The sequence below is a fragment of the Leopardus geoffroyi genome, chromosome C3 (assembly GCF_018350155.1).
Source record: "Leopardus geoffroyi isolate Oge1 chromosome C3, O.geoffroyi_Oge1_pat1.0, whole genome shotgun sequence".
Taxonomy (NCBI): domain Eukaryota; kingdom Metazoa; phylum Chordata; class Mammalia; order Carnivora; family Felidae; genus Leopardus; species Leopardus geoffroyi.
Window position 1 is genome coordinate 59,776,555 of NC_059338.1, and position 13,906 is coordinate 59,790,460.

Below are 13,906 nucleotides of genomic sequence, written 5' to 3' on the forward strand. Positions count from 1 at the left end.
GTGCCTCTGAGATCCCCAGCAGCAGAGACCGAGGGGCTAGCAAAAAGGGTGTCCCTCTCGTCAAGAGAACCTTTAAATCACGGAGTTGCAGGGCCCCAAGCTTAACTCACTCGCAGCCCGTTGGACGCTTGGCAGCCGACACGGCTGATTATTTGGCGTGGATTCCAAATTACCTTCCGTGATGAGGGGCGGCACAGGGCAGGTCTGACATAGATTCGCTGATTATCAAAAGGCTGCTGGCGGGCCTGGTGGTAAGGTCACAAGGTCTGTCTCTCTTTGAACCCTCCTTGCCTTGGAAGCAAGGAGAGACTCGATAGAATTGTTGGGGAAACAGTCCCAGACTAGAGGCACTTTATTCAGATTAAGGACAACATATTCCTCCCAGTTTGCAATGCTAAATTCATCCTGTCTGGGCTGCATCCTCCCACCGCAGGGACTATAAAAAGACAATCTCCAGATTGGAATGTCAGGAATGCAGATGTCACTGCACTTGACAAGTTAGTTGTAACGTGTTGTCATGGAGCCCTGTGAGGGGACACAGATAGGGATCAAGGAGAAGGAGCCTGGGAGGAAATCTGTGGATCTCACAGCTCAGAGAAAAAGTTAAAACCTGAGGTTAAGCTAAAAGGATGGGTGCCGGTTTAGGTGATGTCTCCTGCCTACCTGGATGGTCTTCGGGGACTGACAGATCATTAATGTCATGGAATCTTAGCATCCATGGAATCTTAGCATCTTAAAGATGGCTGAGGTCAATCTTTGCAGTGTACAGATGAGGAAACAGAAGCCCAGAGGGTTGAAGTGACCGGACCAGGATGAGAACCCAGCTCTTCTGATTCCCAGTCCTGTGCTCTTTACCCAAGAAATTTTTGAGCAAACTGGATGGCTCCGTGGCTGCCGCGGCTGTATCTGTTTAGAGATCACAGCCTTTTACCTCCTAGGACTTTAGTATGTTAGAGCTGAAGAGACTGAGGTTGTTGAATCCACCTCCCTCATTTAAAAAAAAATTGGGGGGGCACCTGGGTGGCTCAGTCGGTTAAGCGGCCGACTTCGGTTCAGGTCATGATTTCACGGTCCGTGAGTTCGAGCCCCGCGTCGGGCTCTGTGCTGACAGCTCAGAGCCTGGAGCCTGTTTCAGATTCTGTGTCTCCCTCTCTCTGACCCTCCCCCGTTCATGCTCTGTCTCTCTCTGTCTCAAAAATAAATAAACGTTTAAAAATTTTTTTTTCAAGTAAAAAAAATAAAATAATTTTTTTTCAAATAAAAAAAATAAAAAAATTTTTTAAACATTTATTCATTTTTGAGAGACAGAGAGAGAGACAGAGCATGAGTGGGGGAGGGCAGGGAGAGAGAGGGAGACACAGCATATGAAGCAGGCTCAGGCTCCAAGCTGTCAGAGCACAGAGCCTGATGCAGGGCTTGACCTCACGAACCGCGAGATCATGACTTGAGCTGAAGTTGGACGCTTAACCGACTGAGCCACCCAGGCACTCCCATCTCCTTCCTTTTACAGAGAAGAAAAGGGAGGCAGAGAGGAAAAGTGCTAGAACTGGAACCAGGATTTCCTGGAACCTGCGGGTTGACCTTACAATAATTGCACAGAGATGAAGTAGGAATATAGTTCACTTGACTTTGAGAGGTTCTGTTCCTGAAGAGCAGAGTAAACCCTGGGGTGGATCTTGGACGTGGGACGGTCTTGAAGATCTCCTTGTAAAACGGATCTCCTGGTTTCAGGCTGGGGCAAGATTCTGTAAGAACTGGGGATTTCAAGTTCATGAATATGCTAGCCAGGAAGATCCTTCTTCTTCTTGCCCCTTGTAAGTAGGGGGTTGCTCTTGGGATGTTTTTAGTCCAGGATCCTAGTGCAGTGATCTGTAGACAACAGCTACCAGGGCAAATATGTTCCACCTCCTGTTTTTGTAAAAAGTTTGTATTGGAACAGAGCCATGCCGGCTCACTTATATATTGACTGTGGCCGCTTTCGTGCTACAATGGCAGGGTGAAGAGTTGTGACAACACGGCTTGCAAAACCTAAAATATTTGCTATCTGGCCCTTTACAGACAAAGTCTGTCTTTCCTGTCCTAGAGTTACATTATTAGGTGTTCGTGAAGCAGGGACGTTGATGTGTATGCTCGATGCGGCAGAAATGTTAGAGCCGCAGACATCCTAGATAGTCCACCAGGATGAATGGTGAAACAGAGCTAGCCCTCACTGTGTGGAGAAGTGGGAAAAGTCCATTATTCCCTGAAGTTTAAGGAAAGTTCTGAGCCAACAATGTGATCGTTCAGCAGTTTCACTTGATGCATTTTATAGTTCTCTTCTTTTTTTAATGTTTATTTATTATCGAGAGACAGAGACCAAGCATGGGCATGGGAGGGGCAGAGAGAGGGGGAGACACAGAATCCGAAGCAGGCTCCAGGCTTTGAGCTGTTAGCGCAAAGCCCAACGCGGGGCTCGAACTCACAACCTGCCAAACTGCAAGATCATGACCTGAGCCGAAGTCGGACGATTTACCGACTGAGCCACCCAGGCTCCCCTTATAGTTCTCTTCTGTGCTGTTCCCAGGAGATTCGAGTTCACTGAGATCATGAGAAAAGGAAGGTTCTAGATTGTTTAATCAGTAGTATCTGAGTTATTTTTCTTTAAAATGGGCACTAACTAGTCCATTCTCCTCAGAAAGAGGAAAAGGTTTAACAATTAGATTGTAATCCAAAACCAACTGATTGCATGACCAAAATGAATGACATTTCCAGTAAGCCCAGATCTGGTAGAACAGGACAAGGACACTGTTTATGCAGTGGTGGGGAGGCCCTTCCTTTCCTCTAGGGGTGGGACTCAGCAAAATTCTCTGCTCCTCCAAGGACTGTTGGGGGTAGGGAGGAGAAGTAGAGGGGAACCTGAGACGCATATTTGTGCCGCCCACATCCTATCTTGGCTTACCTTTTGCTCAACAGCCAGGCCTCACACCTTGTAAATGTTGATTTTGATAATATTTTGAAGTTCTAACCAAAGGATTGTAGAAAACAAATGGATCCAGTTACATTAGAAATAGATTCGCTAGATGTGTTTTTTTTTAAGTAAAATGATATTCAATCCATTTCGAAGTTCTATAAATAAATAGTTGGTTTTTTTTTTTTTTTTTTTTCTTTCCAGACTGCGATTCTGGTCTTATTCACAAGTGCTTATGCAAAATGCTACTTAGGGCCCTTTAGGGAATGAGCAAACTGTGGCCATCCCCTCCTTAGAATTTCGTAGGAAGAGTACAAGTGGAAGCCCATAGACCATAGTGCAGCCCAGTCCCCCTTTCCTTCCCACACCTCTACACAACTGTCCTAGCCACCCGTGGCTGCACACTCCTGGAATCCTCTTTAGGGAGGCAAAGGAGTCTTTGTAGGCCCTGGAAATGGACGTGGTGCCAACCGGGAAGGATATTCCAGGTTCCTGGATGAGTATCCAGAAAGGGAAAGAATGGATACGAGGTATGCAGTCCCCCTGACCCTGTGGACTGTGCTCTGTGGTGAGGGGCACGGCTGCAGGAGGCTGGAATGGGGTTCCTCTAAAGCATGGGGCTGTCCCGGCTCTGAAGGCCCGTCTTGGGACTCAGGCAACAGTACGGAAGATCTTGTGAACTGTGACTTCTCTTTTTGCCCCTTTTGGCTCAACATGCCTGGGATCGTCATGGCTTTCACCTAATTATACATGAAGAAAAACACTGGAACAAGGATGGTGATGCACTAGGAGGAAACCAGCTGCAAAAGAGCCCAAGTTCTGGGAAGCCTGCCTTAGGTGGGGCAGTAACAACTGTTTTCCCGTTCCACCAACAGAGAATGCGGGAAGCCTTCCTCCTGATAAGCAAGTGGGCTTTTGGGTGGAGCCAGTTCCCGCTGAGCTCGGAACACAAATCCCATTAGTTCAGGTCTATAACCAACCCTGGACAGGATTGAGGTCTTCAGGAGGGAGTTTCCCCAGAGCCTCGGTCTCAGCCCTTCACACAGTTCCCACCCTAATACGTAGAAAGCTCTGTCATGTCTGGTTTTGTCCCTGCAGATAACAACACCATCTCGGAACTCAGCTCCCTGCACGAGGAGGACAGTAATTTCCGCCAGGCGTACCACCAGATGACAAGCAAGCAGTTCCCTGTGTCGGGGGATTTGGAGAGCAATCCCGACTACTGGTCAGGTGTCATGGGAGGCAGCAGTGGGGCAAGCCGGGGACCCTCAGCCATGGAGTATAACAAAGAGGATCGGGAGAGCTTCAGGCACAGGTGAAGGTGGCTGCAGCAGGCAGCTTTGGTGCCGGGTGCTGGTGGCCGGAGCTCGGAGGCTGTTACTTTCTGATAGCATCTCTGTCTCCCCTTCTAGGTTGTCCTGCCACGTCTCTTTGGGCTATTGAACATCCCCTTCTCACATTAATTTTTTTATTAACTTTTTAAAAAATCTTTATTCATTTTTGAAAGAAAGAGAGACAGAGCGTGAGCAGGGGAGGGGCAGAGAGAGAGAGGGAGACACAGAATCCGAAAGGGGCTCCAGGCTCTGAGCTGTCAGTGCCAAGCCGGACGCGGGTCTGGAACTCACAAACCGCGAGATCATGAAGCTGAAGCTGAAGTCCGCCGCTTAAGTGACTGAACCACTCAGGCGCGCCCCACCCCCTCACATTTATTAAGCAGGGGAACACTTAAGACACCATGTGTAGAAGTAATCATTCAAGGCCCTTTGAAATGGGCACCATACTGAACCTTAATGCACCTTATTAACTACGTTTCCTTAGTAACCTTATTAACATTTCCCTGCTCTTCTCATAATATTTTATCCTATAACCTCTAAAAATTCCCACCCATCACCCCCATCATTTGATCATTGTTACGTGAAAAGTAAGATGCCAAACAAGTTATATATGCTGTTGTATTTGATTCTCATAACTCTAAAAGGCAGGTACTATTAATGTCCCCATTTTAAGTTGGGGCGGGAGGGGGGCTGAAATTTGCAGATGTTGAGGAGCTTGGTAGAGTCACCTGGCCAATGAATATGGGAGGCCAAGATGTGCACCCTGTTTTGTTGGGCTGCTTCCCACTGAATAGGACCAACACCCATTCCCCTGTCCTTTATCTTGAAGGACACTAGACATTGTCTTTCTCTCAGATTGACCAACTGCAGGTAACTTGCAGAGATAAATTGACCCTGGGCTCTGAGGGAGGAAATGGGCTCTTTGTATATCACCAAATATTACAGGGTATTCTTGGGCTACAACTGTGTGCATCCCAAGCCACCCCAACCCACGCTGGCTTTGAGGGTGTGAGGAGACATGTGGCTGTCAACCAGAAGTCACATAATGATCACAAGGCCCCACTGTGTGTTTCAACACCATATATATCACCATTTTTACCTACAACTCCGTCTTGATCCTTGGCACGAATTCAGGAGCTAGCCACGGCCGCCCTCGCTCTACTTTGAGAGTCCGGGGTGTCAGAGGTGTCCAAGGCCGCTCGGCCAGCCAGAGCACATGGCGCTCTCGCGTCCCACTCAGACCCCTCCCCCCCCCCCCCCCGCCGGGCCCCCGGGCCCCCGGGGCCCCCGGCGGACGCGCAGACCCCGATTTAGGACGCCAGGGCCGGCTGACCGTCGTCTCCTCTGCCCTCTGCCCTCAGCCAGCAGCGCTCCAAGTCCGAGATGCTGTCCCGGAAGAACTTCGCCGCCGGGGTGCCGGCCGTCTCCATGGACGAGCTGGCTGCCTTCGCCGACTCGTACGGCGCGCGCTCCCGCCGGGCCGACGGCGACAGCCACGAGGCGCGGGGCGGCGGCCGCTTCGAGCGCTCGGAGACGCACGCCCTCGGGGGCTTCTACCAGGACGACTCGCCCGAGGAGTACTACGGCCCGCGAAGCCGCAGCCGGGAGCCCCTGGGCGACGCGGGCCGCGCCTGGGCCCCCGGCACCCCGCGCCGGCGGCCCGACGACGCGCCCCTGCCGCGCCTGGTGAGCCGGACGCCGGGCACCGCGCCCAAGTACGAGCACGCGCCCCGCGCCGGCGGCCTGGAGCGCCAGGCGCGGCCCGAGGGCGCCAGCCGCGGCGGCAGCCTCGAGACGCCGTCCCGGCTGAGCGCGCAGCTCGGCCGTCGCAGCGCCTCCTACTACGCCTGGTCGCCGCCCGGCACCTACAAGGCGGCCTCGCCGCAGGGCGACGACGACGACTCGGCCGACGACGACGACGACGCGCTGCCGCCCTACAGCGAGCGCGAGCTGAGCCGAGGCCCGTCCTACCGCGGCCGCGACCTGCCCTACCACGGCAACTCGGAGAAGAAGCGGAAGAAGGAGCCCACCAAGAAAACTGTGAGGCCGAGCCTGGCGCTCCTCGTGCGGGGAGCCGTCGGTGGGGGCGGGGGAGGGCAGGGCAGGGGGGAGGCTCGGGGAGGAGGGCCAGGTGCCGGGAGCCGGGCCGCCGGCTTTGGGAACGCGGATGCCAGGCTGGGTTTTGCCCACCTCGCTCCGCCCCGGACCAGGTGAAGGCAGTAAGCAGGGGGCCCTGGAGAGTTGCCAGAAGCAGAAATTGCGGGGGTGCAGATGTAGCGTCTCAGATCCTTAAGAGCAGCTTTAAGAGGAGTGTGGTGTCAGGGATTCCAGAATCGTTACCACCACAGACGTTTAGGGGGGCTTCTGAGATCTGTGTGCAGAATGTGCGATGCATGCGTGTAGATGCGTTTCCCGCCCCCCCCCCCCATCTCCCACCCCTTGCGGGGAGGGTTGCATAAACTTCCGGATGCGTTCACAGCCCAGAGAAGGTTAGTAGCTACTGCCGTTTTTGAAGGACAGCTCACTTTCCTCCTTGACATTTTGTTGAATGTAAACTATAAATTGTGCTCTGTGTATGTGAAGGAAACCTTTCGGTCCCTGCCCGGTTAATTGTCTCTTTTGTAATTGGCCTTACATAGATTTTATTGTTTTCTCTCTAAATGCCAAGGGCAGCCCGGTCCGCCCCTCAGCCCCCAGATGTGAGCTCTGGAGGTCAGAGAATCGCCAGGGGACAGCCCCAAATGCCCACTCTTGGTTGTCAGAATGCCTCTGCCCCCTGTGCTCTGAAGACCACTCTGCCAGCCCAAGGGCTTACCCTCCCTCCTCAGTGACCCTGCTTCTTCCACCCTTTTGTTTTGCATAACTCGAGGTGGACCTTTCCTTTAGTGTGCAGTATGGGGAGACAATATGAATGGGAAAAAGTTCTGGCATGACTCGTAGCCCCTCCAGAACAATTAAGTGTCTTTTGTTGTTCTTTAAAGAGTAAAATGAGATGACCTGTGAGGTACCGTGAGCAGGGAATGAACTTTAAGGTTATGTCAGGTTTACGGTGCGCCGTCCGCACTAGCGGTTATGGAACTGTAAACGTAGTTAGCCCTAAAGGGCTGGGAAGTCATTGTGTGGCCACGGAACTAAGTTCCGTCAGATGCGTGTTGGCTTCAGCACCAACTGAGGCTTAGGAACTATAGCCATAAGCCTGATGAAATGCCCTAAGAGTCAGGGTGCGCCGGGCTCTGAACAGTTAGGTTGTAGCCTCTGTCCAGGGGACCATCCGCTGTGTTGGGTTGGGGTTCTTTGACCATCGTGTGGCTTAACATTGGGCTCTTTCTGCTCTTTTCCAGAGTGACTTTCCAACCAGGATGTCCCTTGTGGTCTGATGTTTGTTTTCAAGCCGTCTCTCTGGGTGACTAGAAATCAGAAGCGGACTATGGAGACAAGACACAAATCCAAGAGCCAGCAGGCCCGGGACCTTCTCTGGACACCACCTTGGAAGATTTGACCTTTGCTTTGGCAAGGGATTGGGGGGGAGCATCCTTTAAGGGGGGGGCTGATTTCCAAACTTCAGCGTACATCTAACTGGTGTGAGAAACAAGATGACTACGTTGTGAGAACATTCCACGCACGGAGTGTCTCATCCACTGAGTTCATCCTGCCTAATGTCTTTCCTTAGCCAAACTGGGATTCCTTTTCCAATTCTTAAAGGGAGTTAGCTCTGGACCGCCGATCCCTGGAAAACGCCTCCGCCTACGGTATGCTCTTCTATACTTCCTGTGCTGTGCTTAGAGACAGAAGAACTTATTACTACCATTAGAAGAAGGCCTGATACTGACAACAGAAGATAGCTTTAGGCAAAGTATACCTTTTACCCCCGTCTCCCAGTCACTAGTCAGTGACTATTGTTACGCTAAAATCAGAGGGCCTTTGGTGAGCTCAGTGACAGTGACCTGCTGGACGATCACAGAAATGACTTCAACTTGCCGTTCCGAATGACATGCCTTGAGTGGCTGCGACAAAACAAAAGAGTATACGTTTTTGAAAAGCTGTGCAAGTGGCATTTCTTTTTCCACTCTGAGAACATAAACTGCTTTTTCTCCTTCTGCTGTGCACAGTGACATCTGAGTCTCGGACATTAAGGGCTCCCCTCACCCTCCTTCTCCGGGACTTTTCACATGGCGGTGCCACCCACAGAGCCCCACCTCCCTCTGCACCCTGATTCACTTGTCATCAGGTGCCTTCTGATAAACGCTTAAAATACACACATGAAAGAGAAGGGGAAGGGGAAGAAAAAGGACAAAGCAGTAAGTAGAGAAGAATGAAAAAGAATTTAAGAGGAAAAGAATATACGATCTCACTATGTTTTGGACGTGGGCCATTTCCCCCACAGATTCCACTTGATCTTCTCTGGTTTTGTACTTCATTTACTGTGAGTTGTTTCTGCCATCCCAGCCCTGCCCTTCCAGGACACCAGAGATGGTGGAGTGTGCAACTCTTCGCCTCCTCAGATTGCTGCTCTAGATGCTTTGGGAAACAAGTGATCTGGCTCTCTCAGGAAGCAACGCTTCCTATTCCCACCCTTGCCTAAATGACAGATTTTGCCTAAATCCCAAAGCTAGATATCTCTGGATGTTGTAATTTGTGTAGATTGCAAAAAAAAAAAAAAAAAACCCAAAAAACAAACAAAAAAAAAAACGGCCATAAATTCTTCCCTTCTCATCAAGAGGTGCGGCCTGTTTCTCTACCCCTTACATCTGGGATTGGCCATGTGATTTGATTCGGCCGGTGGCCCAAAACAAATGTAACACAAGCAGAGACTTGGAAAAATTTTTGTGCGTGGGGCCTGTTTTCTCCCGCTGCTCTTGGAAACCCTGCAGTTGCCACTGGGTGCACAAGCCTGGGCTGTCCTGCTGCATGATGAGAAAAAAAGGCCCGGTCCCCCTGCCACCCTGACGGCCCATCAAGTCTCAGCTGATCGCAAACACCGGCGTGAGCCAGCCGCGACCAACAGAAGAACTGCCTCGCTGAGCCCAGCCCAAGTTGCTGATTCCTGCTCAAGGCTGAGAAGTTGGTGCACCTGTTACATGTTCCTTTCTCTTCGAGGAAAAGCTATTTCTTCTTGTCTGGATGTTCTTCATCCCTGACTCCATCTAACCTAGGCGTCTCACAGTCTCCACTTTCTTTGGCAAACGTTTGTCAAAGCTTTTCACCCCACACCATTGTGGTGGGACACAGGGTTGGGTCAAATCCCCGGAGGACAATGATCCCTGGCCTCCCAGCAGTGGTAAATTTTTTATCTTTGAATCCCCGGGCAACCTACGAAGGTTTCTTCTTCAGCAACTCCTTGGTCTTCTCCAGAGCCACCTGATCGGAGCTGGGCCCTATTCTCAGAGTACCATTCCACTGGTATCCATTTACTTCGTGACGTGTCCAAAACAGTCCTGCGTGTGCAGTGAAATAAAGAAGTGGCTGGTGGTGAGGGTCAGAGGATGAGTTGATACCACTGCTTGGAGGAGAACTGGCCCACCAAGCGACTTTGCAGTGGCTTCGGCCTGTCTGAGAGGAACCAGGGACGGTTCAGCCCAGCGCTGGCACTTCCAAGGGTGGGGGACACAAGCCATAACCCTGGTGCTGAGTTTTAGACTTGCTGGTGTGTCCCTGGCCTCTAAGAGCCTAGGTCTAGTCTGTTTGTTTTGGCCCCAGTTCAGACGGAGAAGATGATTAAACATCATCATTTCTTAGTCACCAGCTTTGGATTTCAACTTGCTCAGGCAATTCTAGAGAATATTGGGTAGCTGTAGTAGCTATTATCTCTTTATACTGAGCACTGTGTCAGGCTTCTCTCCACCAAAGAGCCCCATAGCACCAGCTGCAGAGACCAAACATATTGCTTTTGTTAGCCGAGGGCATGTATGATTTTGGTGAAGGTTAGGGGAGTCGTGGAAAAGAATTATTAAAGTTGGAAACCTGCAGTTCCAAAGACAACAAAACTACAGACAGACAACACAATAAAAAACACAAAGATGACAGGCTACTGAAATAACCTGGGGAGATAGGACCAGGTTGACCCCTGTAGGGCTGCATAAATCACTGAAATTTCCAGGCCTTCGGCCAGGAGAGAACACCTGTTTCTGGGTATGGGGACGCAGACAGGGTTGACTGCACAAGTGAAGGTAAAGCTGGCCATCCTCGGCACCCCGGCTTTTCTCAGTGGGTCCTTTTGTTTCTTCCCTGAATAGTGTTTCCCACATAGGACGGACTTAACACATATTAGCTTCCTTCCTAGGTTCCATTGGGTACAAAATAAGTCTTGTGGAAGACCTGGTCTCTGTCCACTGGGACCCTGCAATTGAACAGGCAGAATAAGACATGCCCAAGAAAGAATTAGGAGATTTTATGCATATAATGTGAAATATTGCTATGGATAAATTATAACAAACCCAGAGAATTAAAGTTTTTAAATTTAAATGGGTATATTTTGATATTTAAATGTTGTGTGTGTGTGTGTGTGTGTGTGTGTGTGTCCATCCATTGTATTTAAAGATATGCTCAGTGTCCTGAAAAGCCAGTGTTAAAAAAGTCTGACTGCAAGAGGTGAATTCGGATGGGGGAGGGGGGAGTACAAGGCCGAGGGCCCAGTGGGTTGATGGAGGAGCTGCTGTGTTTGCCTGTGAGTCACAGCTGAGTCAGGGATGTGTTGGATAAGGGGGCGTGGATGCAGGTGGCAGGAGGTATCCCCCAGGACTGCTTCTTTAGGTCCTGCGTAGACTCACCAGGAAGCCCGGGACACTTGCGGTGGCCCTGGTGGTACATGTCAGCTGTCCCGCCCAGGCGTGCTCCAGGGGGAGCTCTGCGTCTACTTATCCAGGGGCTCCATTCCGCAGCCGTGAGTGTTGCCACCGTCACCCGCACGGAGCAAATCTGGTGGAGGTAATGGGCCTCTCCTCTCCCTTCCCGCGACCGTCCCTCTGCACCTGGCACAGAACTGTGCAGAGTGGGGGTGGGAAGAGGCTGCCACTGGAGCCCGAGGCGCTCCGTGCTGAAAACAGCCACGTCGGTAAATAGTTCTAAATAGTCTGAAAGACTTCACGTAGGCAATCTGATTAGACGTCCGGCAGCCTTTTCGGGAGGCCGAAGTCACAGACACTGCTGTAATCCAGCCCCCCTTTTCTTTGTGGCTGGAGAAACGAACTGTCACTGCCATTAGTGAAATCACAGATCTGATTCAGCCTTTAGACTCCAAGCCGTTGCTGCTGGGTCAGTGTTTCCCCAAATTGCCTAACCATACAAATTACTTGATTGCTGTTAAACATGTAGTGTTGGGCCCTGTCTTGGAGATTTATTGGGTGGGTCTGCAGCGAGGACTTGTTCTTTTACCGTACGTTTCAGAAGAGTCCTGTGATCAGATGCGTTTGGAAAATGCTGCACTAGATCGTAACTAAGGTGCACCCCAGTCTCGAGGCCTCCTTGGGCTTTGAAATTTTTGCTTAAACATCTTGGGGAGGTCCCTTTTACTCCCTTGGGGCTGGCAGTGGTGAAGCACCCAGCAATCTGGCTGCCACGGTGGTAACTGACTCGCCAGGGTCCAGGGGTAGGAGAACTGCCTGAGGCAGAGAGAAAGGAAAGCTAGGCGCACTCCCAAGAACCTGTTCTAGATGTTTCTAATCCTGGAAAAGTGATCTGTTGTGACAATCCCAGATCTGACAACAAGAATTACAGGTAATTTTCTCATTCCCTTGATGTCACTCTGAGCAAAACTTAGATCGTGAATAGAAAGGAAAAAGACGATTGGGAAATGGCAAATCATTTTTTGAAGCATTCAAATTGCCAGCCTGGCTGTGGTCAACACCCACTGCCACCTTAAGGCCCAAAGTGGGATGGATGGGCAAGAATAACAAAATCTACATTACCCTTCCAACGTCAGATTTAGATGATGCTAGAATCTTGCAAGAGTTGAAACTGATTTATAGGATGTAGAGATCCAAATTCACCAAAATAGGGCCTCAGGTACTTAAAGTTCTAGAGAAAAAAAGTGCCTAGTTTTTTGTGTTTTTTTTTTTTTTTTTTTTCCTGCCAGGATCCTACCTCCTAGTCACCTGGGAAGCTGATCCACAGAGCTTGAAGTGAGGGGCTTTTGCCACCAGAGTGGAACAGAGATAATGCTGAGCTGCTTTAAGCGGCAGCCTGAGTTTTGGCATTGCCTGAGGGAGATAAGAAGGTTAATAGTAATGGTATTTGTGTTATTTTTGTGGCGTATTACTGTTTACAGAGCACTTTCACATGCATTCTATCCTTTGATCCTTACGACACCCTCCTGCCTTGGAGGGAGGGAGGGTGGATGTCGTGACCTCATCAAACAGAATCCGAGGTTGAGAAAAACTAAGTGATTTGCCTATAGTCCAAAGGCTTTTAAAGTCATCGAACCAGGCCCTCTGTCTTGGATTCTTCCCGGGCAATTCCTACAACACCTGCAGGAAGGGGATCCGGCTGGTTTGCACCCGGTGCAGAGTCCTGGACCCCGTGCCCACCCACACACCGCCGGTGGGGCCAGGCTGCGAAGCCGGCCACTGGGGCTGCCCCTCGCTGCCCCGCGTCGCCCCTCAAATGTGGCTCTGCATGGATCCAGCCTCCCTCCACGATGGATTCTTTTTCATCAGCCGTGCTGTTGGGGGGGGGGGGGGATGGGGGGGGGAAGGACGTGACAAAAAAGGCACTTGAGATTTCAGAACCCTTCCTGAAGAGGAATTTCTGAGCCAAACTAGAAATTCATCCAGACTCAGAATTCTGGGGCTTGGGGGCAACCTGCTTAGGCGTGAAGTATCTGGCACCGTCACTCTATCTCGGGGATTTTAGGTGGCACTAAGAGGGACTAGAGGTAGGAGACGATGCAGCTGTCTAGTTAGAAGTTTTGTCAGGGTTTCTCGCTGGGGCTGGACACGCGCCCGTGTGGTCCGGCCCCTCTCTTCTGGGAAAGCGAAAAGAGGCACGAATAACTTCGCTCTTACCTTGGCTGTAAGGCAAAGCCACTTTATTAACAAAGGCATTAGACACTACCCCGCGAGAGTTTTCCTTGTGGGACCGCGCAAGAGGAATCGAAGGAACGACGGGGCCGAGGGGTCCGAAATCTGTTTCATGGGAGTCACGTGCCCGGCTATTTTGTGCCTTGTCTGTGGCATCAAAACTAAACTGTTGTTGTATCGCTGTTGCCCGTGATTTTTTCTCGGTGTCAAACATACAAAGTGAATTTGGTTGTAATGTTTTAAACTAAATAAAGTGTTTCACCTACGTTTGTTATCAAGAACTCGTAATTAATACCTATGTCTGATCGTGATCTGACGTTAAAAGACCTCAGCAGGAAAGAAAAGATCACATAGGACTGCCTCGGTTGTTGTAAGGACCGTAACAGAGGGGTTAAGGACTGTTAACAGAAGGCCGCGGGACCGCAGGGGAGTCAAGTGTTAGCAGCAGAAGGATGTTGTCACAGACTTTCATGAGCTATGGGCTCCATAGCTTCTGTTGTCACTCTCCCTGCTCTCCACAGGCCTACATTCAGGAGGAGATAAGGGGTAGGAAAGACGGCTGGACAATGTGATGGTACCTGGCTCCTTTTCAAAGAGGGCACGAAATGGCA

General features: G+C 50.7%; 1 protein-coding gene across 3 annotated transcripts in view; it reads left to right on the forward strand.

Moving 5' to 3' along the window:
* The window catches only part of ILDR2 (immunoglobulin like domain containing receptor 2), a 64,009-nt gene extending 50,449 nt beyond the window's left edge, over window positions 1-13,560 (forward strand). For all 3 annotated transcript variants that reach the window (XM_045453072.1, XM_045453070.1, XM_045453071.1), the window contains exons 8-10: window positions 4,046-4,262; window positions 5,643-6,321; window positions 7,623-13,560. In XM_045453072.1, the coding sequence (XP_045309028.1) occupies window positions 4,046-4,262; window positions 5,643-6,321; window positions 7,623-7,658 (932 nt within the window). In that variant the 3' untranslated portion in view covers window positions 7,659-13,560. The remainder of the gene's footprint in view (window positions 1-4,045; window positions 4,263-5,642; window positions 6,322-7,622) is intronic.
* Window positions 13,561-13,906: the final 346 nt, after the last annotated feature.